General features: G+C 42.0%; 1 protein-coding gene across 1 annotated transcript in view; it reads left to right on the top strand.

Annotated features, from left to right (window-relative positions):
• Positions 1-22,355, top strand: part of hmcn1 (hemicentin 1) — a 493,052-nt gene that overhangs the window by 213,770 nt on the left and 256,927 nt on the right. The window contains exons 20-21 of the mRNA XM_078218304.1: positions 2,396-2,508; positions 6,744-6,903. Coding sequence (XP_078074430.1) covers positions 2,396-2,508; positions 6,744-6,903 — 273 coding nt within the window. The remainder of the gene's footprint in view (positions 1-2,395; positions 2,509-6,743; positions 6,904-22,355) is intronic.

The following is a 22,355-nucleotide window of genomic DNA, read 5'->3' on the forward strand; positions in this document are numbered from 1 at the left end:
TTACGAGCGCCAGATTTGGGCAGGAGGCAGGTTAATATGGAAATGTATTATAATACTGCTTCACATCTGCTTAGCGAGCCCGGCGCACAATCCTCCTGGCCCGCCCCCCCCTTTATGACCTCGCTGGGAAAGATTCTCACCGGCGAGGAGTAGACATGCTCCCCGTGAATGGGGAGCAATCGACTTGGCCCGGCCAGTCAAACCGGAGGCCATTGAGGGCAGGGGTGGGGTGCCCCTTGGGCAGAGCCACATTGGCAGTGCCACCCTGGCATCTGGGCAATGCCCACCTGGCAGTACCAGGGGGCGAGGCCAGTGGGGAATGGGGCTAATGGGGGCAGGACCAGTGGGAGAGGGGCTAGTGGGGGGAGGGGCCCCACTGCCATTCTGGAGCAGTCAGTGGGGGGAGAGGGGAGAGAGAGTGGGCCCGCTGCCGGTCTGCAGTGATCGATGGGGGGAGGGAGGCAGTTCCGCGATCAGTGGGGGGAGCGTGGCAGGCCCACGATCGGTGGGGAAGAGGGGGGTCCAAGATCAGTCTGGGCAGGTGGTTTTGGCGGGGGCTTGCGCCGCAGGCCCCCGTGATTGCAGGGTGGGGAGCTGCTTCTGGCAGCCTGCACTAGCAGGGGCCTGACAACTCTTTCTTTTCTGTTAGACCCCTGCTACTGCGCATGTGCAACCTCTGCAGGGTTTCGGGTGCGTTAAGCCCCACCCACAGGCTTCTGCAGAAAGCAACAGGCTTTGCTGATATTTTTGCAGGCAGAGTGCACGGAGGGGGCCTGAAAACATGCCCAGAAAACGGATCTGAAACTCTCCTCGTCTCAAATCAGCCCAGCACTTGGAATAAAAATGGTAAAATAGCGGCCCTTGAATCAATCACCCCACTAACTTTTACATTCAAGGGCATCCAAGCCATGTTTATGTAACATGCCCTCATAATTTAACCCTTTAAGTGCCGGTATAGTTCTGGTGAATCTGTGTTGTGAGTACTCCAAGGCTAATATATCCATCTTGAGGATTGATACTCAAAACTCAATGCAGTATTCCAAATTGGATCTAAGGCTCTGGACAACTGAACCTTAACTTCTTCATGTTTATATTCCAAATCCCTGAGATAAAGGCCAATGTCCATTCATTTTTTGATTGCTTAGAGTACTCTGGTGAGTTGTGTACTGGGACACTCAATTCCCTTTTATTCCTCTATAGCTCCTAACCTTCTACCATTACCATCCTTTAATGTCAATATTGCTCATTAAAAAATCCTTTGACCATATTTAAAATAGGTTCTCCCAATGTGAATCCATTTCTAGAACAACACAATCAAGCCAGAATTTCAGTTAGCATTGAAATTGCATTCATAATTGTTTTTCAATCTACTTTTTCTTCAGGAGCGTTTGCTCCCAACATTCAAATTAAGGGGATATGCAACATCAAAGTACAGAAACAACATGATTTCCTTCTTATTTTTGGCGTTCCATGTTTGGTCACTTTAAATTCTTGCATTATACAATCCCTGCAATGCAGAAGGAGGCCATTCAGCCCATCAAATCTGTGCCGACTCTCCGACGAGCATCTTACCCAGACCCACCCCCACCCTATCCTCACAAACCCGCATATTTACCCCATTAATTCCCCTAACCTACACATCTTGGGACACTAAGGGGCAAACTTGAAGTCATCCAAATCTCTGCTGCCCACACCCTGACTTGCACTACGTCCTCATCCTGTGTTTTCTGACCTACAATGGCTCCTAGTCCAGGAATGCTTTGATTTTAAAATTCCCACCCTTGGTTTTAAATCCCTCTATGGCGTTGCTTTTCCTTATCATGGTATCATCCTCCAGCCCTACAAAATCCTGTGCCCCTCCAATTCTGGCCACTTGTGCTTCCCAAATTTTAATTGTTCCTTCATTAGTCATGTGGCATTCAGGCAATTAGGCCCATAGTTCTTCATAACCCTTTCTGCCTTTCTACTTCACTACCTTTCTTTTCTTTTTAGGATGTTCCTTTAAACCTTCCTCTTGGACCAATCACTCCTAATGTCTCCTTATGTAACTGAATGTCAAATTTTGTTTGATAAGTCTCCTGCAAAGTGCTTTGGGATGTTTTACTATATTAAACGTCCAATATAAATGCAAGTTGTTGTTGGCCACTCTTCAGTACCTGAATAAATCTAAATCAATATGGAATAATGGGGGCGAGAAAATTTAATATCCTAGTTCCATTATTTATATCATGTGCCCTGATGTTCAAAATGTCAGCAGAATTATTGTTTAGTGCTTACTATATTATAAAATGTTAAAAAGCAGGTAATTCTTACTGACGATTAGCAGATTTAGCTATACCCCGATCCTGCAAAGATCGCATATCCAACAATTAATGATGCATGTTGTCTCTTTCAGTTCTCCCCACCATCCAACATGGACCTCAAGTATTCAGTACCATTGAAGGAGTCCCAGTAAAGCTACCTTGCAAAGCACATGGTGTTCCCAAACCTTCTATAGTCTGGTCTAAGGTACTAAACTATTATGTAAATAAGTTGACAGCTAATCTGCCTCAAAAAATTCTGGGAGAATAATTTCCACCCTTTTGGCCTAGAATGGCTTGAAATGCCATCATCTGGAAGGTGGAGAAGGATAATAGCGTCTACTGTTATCTTGTTTGTGTTTAGCCACGTATATCATGTCCGATTGGTGTGCCGATATTGTAATTAGTCTTTCCCTATTGCTGCACTAATTATGTCATTGTTTATTCCATACAATTAAATTTAAGCTGACCTATCATGTCCACCCAATTTGCAATGCATTAGCATTAATAGATCTCCATTACAGTGGGGGGAATCCTACCAAAAAATGGCAGTGTGTTGTTTCTGGCAAGAAAACTGGTGTTTGTCTGCAGAAAAACTGGTTTTCTCTCCAGATATTATCACACTCTGCCAAAATAAGTCAAGGGGGGTCTCAATGCACCAGCAAAACCCAGCTGCACAGAGATCGGGACGTCATTTTTAAAGGGTGCCCCAATCAGAACCTAAGTAAACGTCCTCTCCAGCGTAGTCGCAGGGACTCCCCTCCCCATCCTATATAAAGTGCCAACTTTATATTCCCGTTTCACACCTACGTGGGGTAATATCCTTATCAAAATATTCCCAAATGCAACACCAACTATCTGGAGTAAAATGTTATCAAGAGGTTTGCGGAATATAATCATGTTGCAGATTTCCCCATGGCCCTGTAAAAGGTATACAGCAGAACTCACTCTTAACATTCATGAAAGTAATTCACATTTTGGCTGACCTCAGTCACACGCAGGCTGAACCATCTTAACATGGTGTGCGTCATTAAATGTATTGTAATGTAATATTACCTTAGGATTAATAATACTAAAATACCTTAAGTATTTTATATATATATATATGTACCAAATGAAAATCTTAATTGCCACACCTACTTTGCAAGGCTAAAAAGTGACATTAATATAGTGACTATTTTCCTCACTGAACAAAAATTGCATTTCTACTAATTATTCACCTTTTTAATGCTATGGAGATTTTAATTTGAGAGCTCATTTGTAGAGAGTTGCAAGTTCATATATATCTATATGATAGATATAATATGGATAGAACAATAATTGATAACAAATGGGAAAATAAACCTCAGATGTCTGAGGTCATTGTGTATCTGTTGGAAGAATTGAAGCAAAGCTTGCTGATGATCAGTGTGAATTGAAGTATAACACTATAAACGCTCTTTAAATCATTCCTTTGTATTTAAAGGGTACAAAACATGAACTGCAAAAGGTATTGGAAGTTGCCAGGGTTTATGGAACTAAAACCTACCAGATGTCACTATTTTTCAAAAATAAAGATAATTGGTTATAAGAAAATGAACTGAACCTTCCCAGGGCATTAATTTTTAATTATGTTGGTTCCAATTTTTAAAATCAACAGCAATGTGTTATTATATTTTATACTGTGACTGCAAAATTTGGTGTCCATAATTTTGGCCCAAAATGTTGTCCATGGAACGTACATGCACTTCTGGGGCTGTATGTGCTGGATGCAATTTTAGTGTTTTTTAAAATTAATTCATAAGAACATAACAAGAATTAAGGGTAGGCAATTCAGCCCCTCGAACCTGCTCCGCCATTCAATACGATCACGGCTGATCCTATCTCGGCCTCACCTCCACCTTTCTGCCTGCTCCTCATAACCTTTCATCTCGCTATTGATTAAAAACCTATCCATCTCCTGAAATTTGTTTAGTGTTCCAGATTCCGCTGCACTCAGATAGAGAATTCTACAAAATTCATGACACTTGCGTGAAGTAATTCCTCCTCATGTTTTAAATTTGCCATCTCTTAGCCTAAAACTATGGTCTCTCATTCTCGAATGTCCAGCAAGGGGAAACAGCTGCTCTACATCTACCCTGTCAATCCCCTTTAGTATCTGATATACCTCAATTAGATCTCCTCTCATTCTTCTAAACTCCAATGAGTATAGGCCTAAACTGCTTATTCTCTCTTTATAAGCCTTAATCCCTGGAATCAATCTAGTGCACTTTCTCTGATCCACCGCTAATGCATTTATATCAGCCCTCAAGTACGGGGACCAAAATTGTGCACAGTACTCCAGATACAGTCTCACCGATGTCCTATACAGCCGCAACAGCACTTTCCTACTTTTATACTTTATTCCAAAAGTAATGAATTCAATTTGCCTTCCTTATTACCTGCTGCTCTTGCATACTAATTTTCTGCAATTCATGCATGAAAACACCCAGATCTCTCCGCACAAAGCATTTTGAAATTCCTCTCCATTCATTTGACCAAAATGGATAACTTTACACTTAATCCACGTTAAATTCCATTGGCCAAATTTTGGCCCACTCACCTAATCTATCTGTATTCATTGGTAAATTTCTTATTTCCTCATTGCAACTTGCTTTCCCGCCTATTTTAGTGCCAGGTGCAAATTTGGCTATAGTATATTCTATCCCTGCATCCACATCATTAATATAGAATGTAAATAGTTGGGGCCCGAGGACTGAACTCTGTGGCATACCACGAGTTATAGCTTGCCAACCAGAAAAAGACTAATTTATCCCCACTCTCTGCTTTCTGTTGGATAGCCATTCCTCTATCCAAGCTAATATATTACCCCCCCCCCACCCCAATCTTGTGGGAGCCTATCTTGTGTATTAACCTTTATTTGTAGCATCTTATTAAATGCCTTCTGGAAGTCCAGATATACTACATCTACAGGACCCCCATTATCCACTTTGTTTGTTACATCTTTGGAGAACTCTAGCAAATTAGTTAAACGTGATTTACCCTTTATAAAACCATGCTGACTCTGATGGATTTGACGTTCCAAATGTCTCATCACTACTTCCTTAATAATGGATTCCAACAATTTCCCAGGTGTTAAACTAATTGGTCTATAGTTTTCTACTTTCTGCCTTTCTCCTTTTTTGAACAGGGGCATTACATTAGCCTTTTTCCAATCTACTGGAACTTTTACAGAATCCAGGAAATCTTGGAATATTATGACTGATGCCTCCACCATCTCTACTGCTACTTCCTTTAAGACCCTAGGATGTAGGCCATCAGGCCCTGGGGACATGTCTGGCTTTAATCCCAATAGTTTGCTCAGTACCTTTTCCCTAGTGATGGTGATTGTTTTAAGTTTCTCCTTTTCAATAGCTTCTGCATTATCTGATACCATTGGAATGGTTCTAGTATCCTCCAATGTGAAAACCAAGGTAAAATATTGATTTAGTGTCTCTACCATTTCTGTGTTCCCCATTATTAACTCCCCAGTCTCATCCTCCAAGGGACCAACATAGACTTTAGCTACTCTCTTCCTTTGTATATACTTACAGAAAATTTTGCTATCTTCTTTTATATTTTGGGCTAGATTTATTTCATAATTTACCTTTGCACTTTTTTATGGTGAAGCAGACTCAAAAGGCCAAATAGCCTCTAGCTTGTATTTCTTATGTCCTCGCTAACCAATTAGTCATCTCTGTGCAATCAGGGTGATTTGGTGAGTGCTACAAGTTCAGAAATCAAGATTTGTGTTCCTTGAGCATTAAACAGTTTGTTCTTGCTGGAGGAAATCACAGGTTTTGGAATTGAACACATTTGTTGGTTGAACTTTGCTTTCAAAAAGTTGGAGTGGAAACAAATATATACCCTCAAGTGTATTGCGCTATTTTACAGAAGCTGCGAAGAAACCCTTAGGTCCTGTCTCATTTGCCCACTTGGACTATAGTGCTAACTAAATGCATATTTAAAAAAAACACAAGGTCTTCATACCTGAAGAAAATGAACAAAAATTATACAAAAGCATATATATTTCAATTAAATCACGTTAATTATGGTAAATGATGTATAAGATATTGATCTCAATAATAGTGACCAAAATACACACTGAATGATATGAATTTGGATAAGTTTCATGAATTCCTGAAACATCTTGCAATTTCTGTCATGCTTTAAACTGACTTGACTTAAGTTCTTGTCACAAAGATTTGATGAATTTGCTGAGATATATTCTGTAAATTGTAGGACTTTCTACAAATAATTTTAAAGTCAAAATGAAGTTGGTCAACAAGTTTAATTGCACACATGACCAATGACCACACTGTAGTTTTTAGTAACATGAGATGTTTCCAAGCAATGGTTATGAATTGTCCATATTGTTGAGAACAAGCAGGTTAATCCTCTTGGCAAATAATTTCTTTTTTACAGAATGGTGAACTCATTAGTCAACGTATGGGGAAGATCAGCACAGATTCAAATGGTAGTTTATTAATAACTTCGCCAACTGGTGAAGAAACTGGGGAATTTGTGTGTACAGCAACAAATGCAGCTGGCTATGCCTCACGCAAAGTTCAACTAACAGTTTACGGTATGAGTTCATGTTTAATCTTAATTTAGTACAAGACGAAAATATAATTGTTTATAGACCCCACTCTGGCTGGAAGAATGTGTGGTCAAGTCTCTTAATAATAAGATAAGAATTCAGCAATCAAATGGACAGGGTCGATATTTTCATTCATTAATATCTTCTCCAGCTGTCTTACCCATGTAACTGTCTAAATGCTTTTTAAAAGACAAAATTGTACCTGCCTCTACTACTATCTCTGGCAGCTTGTTCCACACACTCGACACCCTCTATGCGAAAAAATTGCCTCTCTAGACCCTTTTGTATCTCTCTCCCCTTTTAATTTAACCAGCAATTTGAAAGAAGTAAAATAAACAGCACAGAAGTTTCAATTTAGGGCCCGATTTTCATCTCTGAGGCAGGTCTAATCCTGTGTTATGATCCTGCCTCTGTCTTCAGGCTGCTGGGAAACAATATTTTTAGGCAGCCATGATCAGTCTGCCATGGATAGAACAAGATGGGGACAGAAGCTGGATGATTCTGAAGCGAGCAGGTTAAAATGTCACCTTCATTCTCAGAAACAATCAGCATGGTTTTTCCAAGAGAACCAGTGGCAAAAATTGAACTACAATGGGGAGGCCTCACAACTTATAGAATTTTAAACCTTATAATCAATGTAAACTTTCCCTCACTCCCTCACCCTCTTACCCTCCCTCCACCACCTCCCTCAAGCCCTCACCCACGCCATCCTTTTTCCCCCTTTATGAACAGAACTCACAAGACCTATTATAACCGTTGGAAGCCATTGAACAGTCCATAAAACTCTCTATGCAAACAAACAGAATTTTCAAATTAGTTATGTAAAGAGAATCAAGCGTTTGTAAAATTATTAGATAGTTTGAGTATAGCCAAGTGGCCATAAAGCCCCCCCAGTAAACAAACTGACTTCAGGACTATTTTAGCAGATGTCTGAGGTGCAAACATAAAAATAATGGGAGAAGATTAAACATTTATACATTGTTATCATTCTAGGCTACCTTTTCAATATCATGAAATGTACTTTACCTTTTTATTCATCAGATAAACATTTTTTTTATTCCTCTGAAGACTTTTTCACATTTACAATGTCGATCTTTTACTTGATAGAATTAACCATCTGGCAAACACATTGTTTAATGGTTAGTTACATCTTCCAATCACAGTACTGCCATGATTCACTTCAATGAACACAGATGCATCTCATTTAATGATGGGCCGCAAAAAAGGCAAAACTTTTTTACTTAACGTTTAAACTCTTCCTACCTTCAATTCAGGGTTTGAAAATATTTTTAAAATTACCTCGATGGGATCTTAATGAGTCCACTTTTTTAATATTTAATATTCATTTTTATGGGACATGAGTATTGCTGGCTGGGCCAGCATTTATTGCCCGTCCCCAATGGTCCTCCATTTCAGAGGGAATTTGAGAGTTCACCACATTGCTGTGGATTTGAAGTCACATATAATCCAGACCAGGTACACAAAGCAGATTTCTGTCCCTAAAAGACATTAATGGATCAGCTGGGTTTTTATGACAATCAACAATGGCTCCATGATCATCATTAGACTTTTAATGCCAGATTTTTATTTTATCCAGTGATGGGATTTGAACCCCAGTCCCTAGATCTTGCTCCGAGTCTCTGGATTACTAATTCAATGACAATACCATTGCACCATTGCACCACTGCCCCCCCTAAAGGTGAGGTTAAGTGGATTATTAATAGTCTTGGGTCTGGTTTCCACCTGCATCTTTTCCTGTGCTGCATAAAGTGACGCTAGCCAGAAATGGAGAAGTGATTTCCAGCCATTCCACTTGGCAGCCATTCTTTTTACAATCCCTTAAGCTTTGACAAAGGGTCATCTGGACTCGAAACGTCAGCTCTTTTCTCTCCTTACAGATGCCGCCAGACCTGCTGAGATTTTCCAGCATTTTCTCTTTTGGTTTTAGATTCCAGCATCCGCAATAATTTGCTTTTTACAATCCCTGTTTGATTCTGTTTCATGACAGCAATACTCAGCCATTAGCATTAAAAAATGTAGCTATTCTCAATAGTGGAGCCTTTTAAATTAAAACACAGAAAATGTTGGAAAGCCTCAAGTGACTGGCAGCATCTGGAATTCTTTGCTCTGAAGAAGCCATATGGACTCAAAACATCCACAGATGTTGCCAGGCCTGTTTTACCAACATTTTCTGTTTTTTTCAGATTTCTAGCATCTGCAGTATTTTGCTTTTATCTCAGCCTTTGAAATTACTCATCCATCCCATTTGATTTAAACCGTAAAGGGGAATTATTAACAAATAAATGAATGATTATATTTCTGAACTGTTTTCTCTTTGTATATTTTGTTGTTGAGTGCCTCCATAATACATTGTTCAGCATAAAATGGAAGTAAGTCATCAGGAAACTTTCCACGCTCTGATTAAAAGTTTGCTTTTTGCTTGAAGTCAATGAATAATTCTGCTATGCAATTGAATGTATACTATGGGCGGGATTCTTCAAAACAAAATCTAAGTGTCAAATTCGCATGAAAATTGGAGTAATTCATGCTGGTTTTTTCAGTGGGAGTTCAGAGAAGAATCTCTCTCGCTCTGTGCACTGCAAAGGCCACCAGCATGAATATCATTAAAAACCAGAAGACGTGGCCTATCCCCACTGGAGAAGCTGAAATCAGCGGGGAGCAGGTTTCTGCGCCTGCGCCGATCTGTCAGTGCCGAGACCAGCACATGCGCAGAGGCAGTGCACTAATAGTCTCCCGAATGCTGTCCAGCTCAATCGCTGGCTAGCTCCATGACCCCACTTCGCCGCTCTCCATCCCCCCCCATAGCCCGATTGCTGGGCCCCCTGACCATTCCCACAGCAGGATGGGAGAATCGCAGCCTATATATTTGCTTCTATAAGGAATTGTTTCTAGAGATCTTAGCTTCCTTTGAATAGAATATCAGAAATAGGTTTATGCCATGTTTTCACATGCCTTTTCTTTATTTGTTTCATGGTATCACTTGTAAGGTCAACATTTATTGCTCATTCCTGATTGCTCTTCAAAAGGCAGTGGCGAGCTATCTTCTTGAACCACTGCAGTCCATGTGGTGAAGGTGCACCCATCGTGCTACCGGAGAATTCTAGAATTCTTACCCAATGACATTGAAGTAGCAGTGAAAGTTCCAAGTCAGGATGTCATGTAACTTGGAAGGGTGTGTTGATGTGTTGGCTTTTCTTCTCCTTCTTGGCTATAGAAGTCATGGGTTTGGAAGATGCTGTTCAAGGAGCCTTGGCATGTTGCTGCACTGTATCCTGTAAATGATGCATACTGCTGTCACTATCCATTGATTGTGGTAAAAGTGAATGTTTAAGGTGATGATCATCTTAAATGTTAGTATATGATGGAGGAATAATACAGCAGCTTGTCTTTTATCTTCAGCAAGTTTATTCTGCACACCACTCAGCTAACACACAAACTCCTTATGGTTCCCTCACATCAACTGCAGCTGTGTCCATTTATACTCTTTTGAAGGTTGAGCTAATAACCATCACCTGTCTTTAATAAAGCAATTAGCTTTACAATGTACTTGCTAAAGCATGCACTTGCTGACACATTGACACATGAATGGCATGCTAATCAAGTGGGATGTTTTGTCTAGGATGAAGATGAGCTTCTTGAATATTGTTGAAGCTGCCTCCCCTTGGCAGAAGATCCAAGGAGACCAGCACGTCATTTCACTGTTTAAACACTCCCCCCATTCTTTGTGCAGCTGTATTACAAATGGTTGCAGGTTACCTTGTCAAGGGTTGTGGGGAGGGCGGCGGCGGAGAAGAGAATGGTGCGGTTTTCCCCTCCATGAGGAAGATCTGGAAACTGACCATTGTTAAATAGTAAGATTTTAGAAGTGCTGAGAGGGTGATTCCATTTTGAGGCATCGTCTCAGTCTCCTGCCTGCATCAACAGGTTGAAACTCCTTCTATGCTGGAGAACCTCCTGTTGGATATCTAGCTTCTGGAGTTTACCTGATGTCTGTTATGTATTTGTATTAATTTTTATTAGCTTACTGAAGCTCTATTGTATGAATGTATTCACCGGAAGTGATTACACAAGTCCCTAGTGCAGGAAACAGGCAGAGAAAAAGCAGCCATGTAAGAGAATATACATCAGTAAATAAAGCTCCATTGTTTTAAACCCTCCATGCTACCTAGTGTCATTCTCCAATATACACCTTAGAACTGTTGATTCAAAATAAAATATATTTCTAACTAGTTTTGTTCTTTGTTTAAATATTCTACTCAGTGTAACTTCTAAATGAAATGAGTTATAGCAGAGGCATAACAAGATGGTCAATTACTCAGTAACATGCTATAATAGTCTGAGGATTCAGGGTAGACAATTAGGACGGAGGTGAGGAGACATTTCTTCACCCAAAGAACAAAGAACAATAGAGCACAGGAACAGGCCCTTCGGCCCTCCAAGCCCGTGCCGCTCCCTGGTCCAAACTAGACCATTATTTTGTATCCCTCCATTCCCACTCCGTTCATATGGCTATCTAGATAAGTCTTAAACGTTCCCAGTGTGTCCGCCTCCACCACCTTGCCTGGCAGCGCATTCCAGGCCCCCACCACCCTCTGTGTAAAATATGTCCTTCTGATATCTGTGTTAAACCTCCCCCCCTTCACCTTGAACCTATGACCCCTCGTGAACGTCACCACCGACCTGGGGAAAAGCTTCCCACCGTTCACCCTATCTATGCCTTTCATAATTTTATACACCTCTATTAAGTCCCCCCTCATCCTCCGTCTTTCCAGGGAGAACAACCCCAGTTTACCCAATCACTCCTCATAACTAAGCCCCTTCATACCAGGCAACATCCTGGTAAACCTCCTCTGTACTCTCTCCAAAGCCTCCACGTCCTTCTGGTAGTGTGGCGACCAGAACTGGACGCAGTATTCCAAATGCTAATTGTACATGTTCATGTACATTGTACATGTTCTTAATTGCTTGGTGAGCAGCTGTCTGGCCATTAATTAGTCTATCAATATTTGCAGCAAAGTGTCACACCCATGCTATGTATTTATAACATAGAACATAGAACAGTACAGAACAGGCCCTTCGGCCCACGATGTTGTGCCGAGCTTTATCTGAAACCAAGATCGAGCTATCCCACTCCCTATCATCCTGGTGTGCTCCATGTGCCTATCCAATAACCGCTTAAATGTTCCTAAAGTGTCTGACTCCACTATCACTGCAGGCAGTCCATTCCACACCCCAACCACTCTCTGTAAAGAACCTACCTCTGATATCCTTCCTATATCTCCCACCATGAACCCTATAGTTATGCCCCCTTGTAATAGCTCCATCCACCCGAGGAAATAGTCTTTGAACGTTCACTCTATCTATCCCCTATTGATTTATTGTCACATGGATTAGTATGCAGTGAAAAGTATAGTTTCTTGCGCGCTATACAGACAAAACATAGAGAAGGAAAGGAGAGAGTGCAGAATGTTGTGTTACAGTCATAGCTAGGATGTAGAGAAAGATCAACTTAGTATTAAAAGAGTTCAAATGAAGTTTTAGTAGCATAGAACGAGAGTAAAAGATAGAACATGTGGGATGGGACCTGGAAGCTATCCTGGTGTCATGGTCCTGATCCCAGAACCACAATTGAGCCCTAGAACTCTCAGTGCTAAGCAGAGACAGAATATCATCTGTTTTGACTGATGCATTTCCCGTAAGTCCTTCGCGTACGTGTTTAAGAGGGAAGTTGCACTTTCTGGCTGCCAGAAAATAAGAGCTTTGTATATCAAAACTCCATGGGAGGTATGTAATCTAAATTCAGCATGCATGGGCTGAACCTTTGAGACTAATGTGCCTGACATTTCAGGAAATACCAGGAAAACCGGTTCCCTTTTTGTTAAAAAAAACTTGGCAGAAACCCAGGAATCCCTCAAAACATCCATAAAAGGGGGGAACTACTTAAGTAACCAATATAGCAACTTATTGCAAAACTTCAGAAAACCCTAACCAACATCTTTCTCCAATGCTGTCACATAAACCTCAACCAAGTACATAGTCCTTAGCAATACATGTAATTTTTAAAGAAAAATCATTTATGGGACATGGATGTTGCTAGCCAGGCTAACATTAATTGGCCATTTCTAGCTGCCCTTCAGTAGGTGGTGGTGAGTTGCCTTGAACCGTTGCAGTCCATGTGGTGTAGATAAAGAGAGGGATGGGAGGGAATTCCAAGATTTGGGGTAATGGATGACTGCCAAGCAGTAAGGAAGGATCAGGCAGGTTATGCAGGGGTCCCCTGAGTGCATGCTGCTCTCACCAGGTATTCGGATCTGAATGCTAGTGAGAGTGGTACTCTCGGGAGTACAGCCAGAGCCTGTTGAACAGGGGGCAACAGGAAGATTAGGAAAGCAAAAGTGAGCAGGGAATCTATAGTTAGGGAGTAGGTATGCATTTTTGTGGCCACAGACGTGATTCCAGGATGGCATGTTACCTCCTTGGTGTCGCGCTCAAGAACATCACCTAGTGGCTGCGGAGAATTCTGAAGGGGACGGGTTAACAACTAGAAGTCATGGTCCTTATCAGTAGCAACATATAGAGAGAGGGATGAGATGCTGCCACAAGATTTCAGGGAGCTAGGAAAGAGACTAGCAAGCAGGACCCCAAAAGTCATAATATCTGGGTTACACTTGGTGCTATGCACCAGTGGCTATAGAACTAGGAGAATAGAGCATATGAATGTGAAGGTAAGAGATATTTGTTTTATTCATTCGTGGGATGTGAGCTTTGCTGGCTAGGCCAACATTTGTTATTCGTCCCTAATAGCCTTTGAGAAAGTGCTAGGAGCTGCCTTCTTTAATCACTGCAGTCCATGTGGTGTAGGTACACCCAAAGTGCTGTTAAGGAGGGAGTTCCAGGGTTTTGATCCAGCAACAGTGAAGTAATGGCGATATATTTCCAAGAGAGGATGATGTGTGGCTTGGAGGGGAACTTCCATGTGGTGGTGTTTCCAATTATCTGCTGCCTTTGTCCTTCTAGATGGTAAAGGTTTGGAAGGTGCTGTCCAAGGAGCCTTGGTAAATTCCTGCAGTGCATCTTGTAGATGGTACACACTGATGTCACTGTACATCAGTGATGGAGGTAGTGAATGTTTGTGGATAGATTCCTAATCAAGCAGGATGCTTTGTCCTGGATAGTGTCAAGCTCCTTGAGTGTTGTGGGAGCTGCATTCATCCAGACAAGTGGAGAGTATTCCATCACACATCTGGTTTGTGCCCCTTGTAGATGGTAGACGGGCTTAATAGAGTCAGGGTGTGAGTTATTCACTGCAGTATTCCTTACCTCTAACCTGTCTTTGTAGCCACAGTCCAGCTCAGATTCTGGTCAATGGTAACCTCCAAGATGTTAATAATAGGAGATTCTGTGATGCTAATACCATTGAATGTCAAGGGACGATGGTTAGATTCTCTCTTGTTGGAGATGGTTATTGACTGGCATTCATGTTGTGTATTTTAAGAGAAGCTGCAGACACAAAGGTGTGAAACAAGTAAGAGCTTTCATTGGGGAAGGTGTTGCTCTTACAGACTCTTGGTTTAGACTGACTATAAGCCTGGCCCAACTGCTGCTGATGTCATCAGTATGTCATGTGATAAAACTCTTAACAGAACCTTGTCCCAACGAGGGACAAACATGAATACACAACATTTCCTCCCCCTTTACATCAGAGGTTCCTACAAGGAAACATGGTAAAACATTAACAATCACAATTTATATATTTACAAATTTACAAACACGGCAGTCAATAGGTAGAAAGTGCAAAGGATGTTGGTGTAGTTGTAGATGAATGTCAGTTGTCTGCTTTTTTGGTCTGGTGTTTTTGGTTGAACTTGGACGTTGTTCATTGTTGTCTCAACCAAAGTCAATGTAGGAGTTGTGGGATGATTCAGCTGCTTTTTTAGATCTTCCACTTCAGAGGCTAAACTCCTCTTCTTCTTCTCTACCTCCCGAATGTATTTCCTTTGCACTTCACTCCATTTGGGACTTTCATTCGCACTGCTGAGCGTGGTACCCCCCAGAATAGATTTTAGTTGGAGTAAAGTGGAGCCGGTTTTCTGTGGGTCTTGGAGTTCTTCGGCTTCCCTCAGGGCAGTTTTCAGCCTCTTTAACTCTTGCCTCAGGCTGTTGATCTGTTTTTTGTTTACCAACCGCTGCCCCTCCAGGCTGCATACCTGGATCTCCTTTACCTGAATCCCATTGCACAGCCTCTGTGGTGCCTTCTCCAGATTATGGAAAACCTTCATCAGACCCTGTGTCTCTCACCTTGGGGTTGCACTCTTGCTTCATTCACCCTCGCATTTTAGGTCTTGTTTCTGTGCTGGCTCCTGTTTTTGCTGTTGTTTATGATCAGCAAACCTTTTACTCTTGTTGACCACGGATGCATGACAGAACTCAACAGCACTTTTTCCACGCTGAATGTTCTTTCCAAGTAAGGCCTTGAACTGCGCCTCCATTTCTTGTTCTTCTGTAGTTCGGAATTTACAAAGAGAGTACGTTAAGTGCATTCCAGCTATCCTTGCCATATTTTGACTTTCATTTTTGCCAAAGCATTCATATGCATCTTCTGTTGCTAGCTCTTCATCCTCTGTTTCTTGATCCTGAACTACATTTGTTACAGTGTGCTGTTTCAGTCCTGCACTATCAGCCTGAGTCTTGGCCTCAACTGCTTTTGGAGCTTTTTCAGCTGCTGGTACCTTCTGTTCCTTTAGGCATTTTTGGGCCTGCTTCAGATTCCAACATAAGGTTCACCTTGGCCCAGTTTAGCTTGATTCTCTCCAGTCAGGTTCTCCCCATTAAAGCTGAATAGTTACCTTTAACGACATACAGGGACAAGTCTGCAGTCAGTCTATTCAGCTGAACATTTACATTGATATGGCCCCTCAATGGAACCACTTCTCCACTATAGGTTTTGAGTATTATCTTTGAGGGTTTCAAGGCAATATGTCACAGTTTCTCTTGGTACGTGACTTACGGTACCACTGGCACAGTGGCTCAGGTGTCCACCTCCATTCTTACTGGTTGTCCGTCCAGTAAAGGTGTGACCCAGTAATAGTTGGTTGCAGCAGCAGTTGCCAGTATGTGCAATGACAGTTTCTCATCTGACTGTGACTCTGGTCTTTTTTCATGCCCTTTTTGTATCATGTGGACACTCTTTCCTCTATTCGGTTTTTCACTTGGTGCATTTGGATCATGCTTTCTATAATTCTTTTGGAAGCTTGTTTCATTCTCCAACACACCTGTTCAATATGCTCCACAATGCCTGCATTTTCCATCTTTACTCCAGCAAGCTGCTGCTGTGCGCCCAGTTTTTGCATATCAGTGGCAATTTCAAACTTGTCTGTTTGGGTTTCAGCTGATACCTTATGGATTTCAATGCTCAATCGTTGCACTGCCTTGGCTGCTATTTCCATAGAGATCGCAACTTATACAGACTTCTTTAATGGAATTCAGCTAATTTCTTTAAAGTTGTTACGAATTATGTGATTGATTCACCTTCTTGCTGGTTACAGCGATCAAGAATTTCAGTGAGAAGTGGTACTGCAGTATCCCCACTATTTCACCATAAGTTTTCATGTCTGCTTTTTTCTGGCAATCCCAGACTTCACAGGAGGTTGAAAGTCCCATCCCCAACTCCTCCCCATCATGCTCAGGAAGGTTGGGTCTAAAATATCTGCTAGAATTTTGTTCACCTCGACAAAGTGTTCAAATCTTTCAGTGTATTAGCTCTGCCATTCAGAATTTTTCATCACACTGTCCCACAGTGCCAAAACGTCCCACCATATTTATTCTGGGAAGGTTTGTACAAGCACAAATGTGCCACAACGTTTTTGGCACTTTCTTTCAAACGAAGTCCCCTGAGTTTGCCTGTTCCTTCCCCTAACTCTCAATTAATTGTTGTAATACTTGCTACTCAGTAGAAGGAGCTCTATTCCAGAATATTCTGAGCAGAGCATATGGCAGAACTTTTTGAATGCTGTTTTCTTTCAAAATCTTTGTTTAAATTCCAATTTCTTCGATGGTTGCTGCTGTGTTCAGCATCCTTCTACCATCAGCTTTGGTGTGGTGATGCTTTTATCTTGTTTGAAAGGCTGCAGCATTGATCGATGATTTTACTTCACCAGATTTCTGCAGTTCTTTTCGAGTGTCTGCAGGGTGGATTCAACCACCTCGTCACCAAGTTTTCTTTGTGGTATTTTAAAAGAGAAGCTGCAGACCACAAAGGCAGAAAATAAACAAGAGCTTTTATTGGGGAAGGTGTTGCTGTTGCAGGCCCTTTGATTAGACTGGCCCAACTGATGATGAGTTCATCAGCATGTCATGTTATCATTAAGGGACCTTGTTCCTACTAGGGACAAACATGAATACAAGAATGTTCCTTGTCACTTGTCAGCCCAAACCTAAATATTGTCCAGGTGCTACTGCAATTGGACATGACTGCTTCAGAGCTGTACTCAACGCCGACAACTGCCAGTTTCCAGATGCAATTTTACAACTCATCCGCTTCATTCTGGACCACAATGTCTTCACCTTCAACAAACAGTTCTTCATCCAGACACACGGATCAGCCATGGGGACCAAATTCGCACCTCAATATGCCAACATCTTCATGCACAGGTTCGAACAAGACTTCTTCACCGCACAGGACCTTCAACTGATGCTATACACTAGATACATCGATGAAATTTTCTTCCTTTGGAGTCATGGTGAACAATCACTGAAACAACTATATGATGACATCAACAAGTTCCATCTCACCATCAGACTCACCATGGACTACTCTCCGGAATCGGTTGCATTCTTGGACACACGCATCTCCATTAAGGACGGTCACCTCAGCACCTCACTGTACCGCAAGCCCACGGATAACCTCACGATGCTCCACTTCTCCAGCTTCCACCCTAAACACGTTAAAGAAGCCATCCCCTATGGACAAGCCCTCCGAATACACAGGATCTGCTCGGATGAGGAGGATCGCGACAGACACCTCCAGACGCTGAAAGATGCCCTCATAAGAACAGGATATGGCGCTCGACTCATCGATCGACAGTTCTGATGCGCCACAGCGAAAAACCGCACCGACCTCCTCAGAAGACAAAGACGGGACACGGTGGACAGAGTACCCTTCGCCGTCCAGTACTTCCCCGGAGCAGAGAAGCTCCGGCATCTCCTCTGGAGCCTTCAACATGTCATTGATGAAGACGAACATCTCGCCAAGGCCATCCCCACACTCCCACTTCTTGCCTTCAAACATCCGCACAACCTCAAACAGACCATTGTCCGCAGCAAACTACCCAGCCTTCAGGAGAACAGTGACCACGACACCACACAAACCTGCCACAGCAACCTCTGCAAGACGTGCCAGATCATCGACACGGATGCCATCATCTCACGTGAGAACGCCATCTACCAGGTACACGGTACCCACTCTTGCAACTCGGCCAACGTTGCCTGCCTAATACGCTGCAGGAAAGGATGTCCCGAGGCATGGTACATTGGGGAAACCATGCAAAGGCTACGACAACGGATGAATGAACACCGCTCGACAATCACCAGGCAAGACTGTTCTCTTCCTGTTGGGGAGCACTTCAGCGGTCACGGACATTCAGCCTCTGATCTTCGGGTAAGCGTTCTCCAAGGCGGCCTTCACGACACACGACAGCGCAGAGTTGCTGAGCAGAAACTGATAGCCAAGTTCTGCACACATGAGGACGGCCTAAATCGGGATGTTGAGTTTATGTCACACTATCAGTAACCCCTACAGCTTTCCCCCTGGTCTTGCAGAATCTCACTGGCTGTCCTGTCTGGAGACAGTATACATCTCTTTAACCTGTGCTTAATGCTCCCTCCACTCACATTGTCTGTATCTTTAAGACCCGGTTGGCTGTAGAGATTCACATTCTAATCAGTATTCTGTAACTTGATTTTGTGTCTCTGTGCCCTGTTTGAGGGCAGATTTCCACTCCATCTGACGAAGGAGCAGCGCTCCGAAAGCTACCAAATAAACCTGTTGGACTTTAACTTGGTGTTGTTAAAACTCTTACTGTGTTTACCCCAGTCCAACGCCGGCATCTCCACATCATGCTTCAGAGTTGTCCAGAGTTAGATCTGATCTATTGGTTGTGGGATTGCTTAGCTCTGTCCATCTCTTGTTGCTTGTGCTATTAGCATGCGAATAGTCCTGTGTGTTTCTTCACCAGGTCGACACCTCATTTTGAGGTATGCCTGATACTGCTCCTGGCATGGCTTCTTGTACCCTTCATTGAACCAGGGTTGATCCCCCCAGTTTGATAATAATAGAGTGGGGGAATGTCAGGCTATGATGTTGCAGATTGTGGTTGTATACAATTCTGCTGCTGATGGCCTGGAGCACCTCAAGGTTGTCCAGTCTTGAGTTGCTAGATCTGTTCAAAATTCATCCCATATGGCACAATGGTACTAAGACCATAAGAAATAGGAACAAGAGTATGCCTTTAGGCCCCTCAAGCCTGTTCTGACATTCAATAGGATCATAGATGATCCGAGTGCCACACAGCACTACAGAGTGCATCTTCAGTGTGGAGATGGGACTTTGGGTCCCCAAGTTCTGTGCGGTGGTCACTTCTACCAATACTGTCATGGACAGATGCATCTCTAGCAGGCAGGCTGGTGAGGAAAAGATTAAGTGTGTTTTTTCCATCTGACTGCTAATAATCTACAGCTATCTTTTTAGGGATTACCCCCAAAACACCAATAATAGGGTTCATATCAATAGATTTACTAAACATGTATGAAAAAGTTGAGAACACAGAGGACCAGAAAATAGCCAGCCTTAGACAAGACCAAAACATCATCAAAGGGAGCAGATGTACCCTCAGAGAAAAGGGCTTTAAAAGATTTCAAACCAAATCTGGACCAAGGGTGGAAGACTGAATCAATTAGAAAAGGTGGAAAATGGATTAGTATGGATAAGAATAGAGGGAAGACCAGACTTAAATGCAAAATGGTTTTTGAATTGGGACCATATTTTGAGGGAACTCAACACAATGCTATTTTGTGTATAGTGAATCAAACAAACTGATAACTGTGACATAATAAAGAAACAGGAGAGTCGGGGAGGCTTTGTGAGTGGAAAATCATGTCTCACAAATTTAATTGAGTTTTTTGAAGGGGTAACCAAGAAGGTAGATGAGGGCAGTGCAGTTGATGTTGTCTACATGGATTTTAGCAAGGTCTTTGACAAGGTACCGCATGGTAGGTTGTTGCATAAAGTTAAATCTCACGGGATCCAGGGTGAGGTATCTAAATGGATATAAAATTGGCTTCTTGACCGAGGGTGATTGTCGAGTGTTGTTTTTCAAACTGGAAGCCTGTGACCAGCGGTGTGCCTCAGGGATCAGTGCTGGGCCCACTTATTTATATTGTCATTTATATTATTATATTATACCATTATATTAATGATTTGGATGAGAATATAGGGGGCATGGTTGGTAACTTTGCAGATGACACTAAGATTGGTGGCATAGAGGACAGTGAAGAAAGTTATCTCCAATTGCAACGGGATCTTGATCAATTGGGCCAGTGGGCTGACGAATGGCAGATGGAGTTTAATTTAGACAAATGCGAGGTAATGCATTTTGGTAGATTGAACCAGGGTAGGACTTACTCAGTTAATGGTAGGGCATTGGGGAGAGTTACAGAACAAAGAGATCTAGGGATACATGTTCATAGCTTCTTGAGAGTGGAGTCACAGGTGGACAGAGTGGTGAAGAAGGCATTCGGCATGCTTGGTTTCATCGGTCAGAACATTGAATACAGGAGTTGGGATGTCTTGTTGAAGTTGTGCAAGACATTGGTAAGGCCACACTTGGAATACCGTGTGCAATTCTGGTCACCCTATTACAGAAAGGATATTATTAAACTAGAAAGAGTGCAGAAAAGATTTACTAGGATGCTACCGGGACTTGATGGATGGAGTTATAAAGAGAGGCTGAATAGACTGGGACTTTTTTCTCTGGAGCGTAGGAGGCTGAGGGGTGACCTTATGGAGGCCTATAAAATAATGAGGGGCATAGACAAGGTAGATAGTCAATATCTTTTCCCAAAGGTAGGGGAATCTAAAACTAGAGGGCATAGGTTTAAGGTGAGAGGGAAGAGATACAAAAGTGTCCAGAGGGGCAATTTTTTCACACAGAGGGTGGTGAGTGTCTGGAACAAGCTGCCAGAGGTAGTAGTAGAGGCGGGTACAATTTTATCTTTTAAAAAGCATTTAGATAGTTACATGGGTACGATGGGTATAGAGGGATATGGGCCAAATGCGAGCAATTGGGATTAGCTTAGGGATTTTAAAAAAAAGGGCGGCATGGACAAGTTGGGCCGAAGGGCCTGTTCCCATGCTGTAAACCACTATGACTCTATGACTCTAAGAGTAATGTTCCATAGTTGTCCAAACAGGTATGTCACTGCCTAAAAACAAGTGAACCCAACAGATAAGCTTATGAAAATTGACAGACCAATAATAATGCAAACAAATTGGCAAAGCAAGACCTCCTTGGAATTTTGGTCTTTCCAAAAAGATTTTAAAAATTTGAGGGTGTTTTTTATTCCAAATAAAAGATGAAATTATTTGATCATGGAATTTGAAAAAAATAATAAAAATGGTCTGAAATAAATATAAAAATGAGGGTAAAAATCATCATTTTTGACAGAATTGGTATGACTGGCTAGCGAAATAGACAGGGCTGACCAACGGGCTAAGGCTTGTTTTGTGCATTCTAACAAGAGTTTGAAAGTATCTTTGAACAGATTGTTGAAATCTTGTGTCACAGATATTCCCAAATAAGTAAAATTATCAGAAGCCAAATTAAAGGGGAGTAAGTCAAAAAATAGGTCTAATGCAGAAGAATTTGCTGGAAAGAGCAAACTTTTTCAAGATTTAGTTTGTAGCCTGAAAACTTACTGAATTGGAGCAGAGTGTCAGGGATATTGGGGATTGACACAAAAGGGTTAGGTGTATACAAAAAAAATCGTCAGCATAAAGAGAGACCTTATGACATAAATCAGCCGTGTTAATTCCAATGACATCCGAATTAGATCGAAGGGACACAGCCAGTTGTTCAATAGCAATATCAAAAAGAAGTGGGGATAAAGGACAGCTCTCTCTGGTGCTACTGTGGAGAGGAAAACAAGCAAAGTATGAAAGGTAAGTATGGATTGAAGATCTAAGTGATGAATATAAAATTTTAGCCCACAAGATAAAAACTGAACCAATACCAATTTTTTCTAAAACTTTGAATTGATAGTCCCATTCTGCATGGTTGAATGTTGTTTCAACGTCTAAGGAAATTATAACTTCTGGAAGAGGAGGAGTCTTGGAGTAGATAGTATTAAATAGCCACTTTAAG

The sequence above is a fragment of the Mustelus asterias genome, chromosome 8 (genome assembly GCF_964213995.1).
Source record: "Mustelus asterias chromosome 8, sMusAst1.hap1.1, whole genome shotgun sequence".
Classification (NCBI taxonomy): Eukaryota; Metazoa; Chordata; class Chondrichthyes; order Carcharhiniformes; family Triakidae; genus Mustelus; species Mustelus asterias.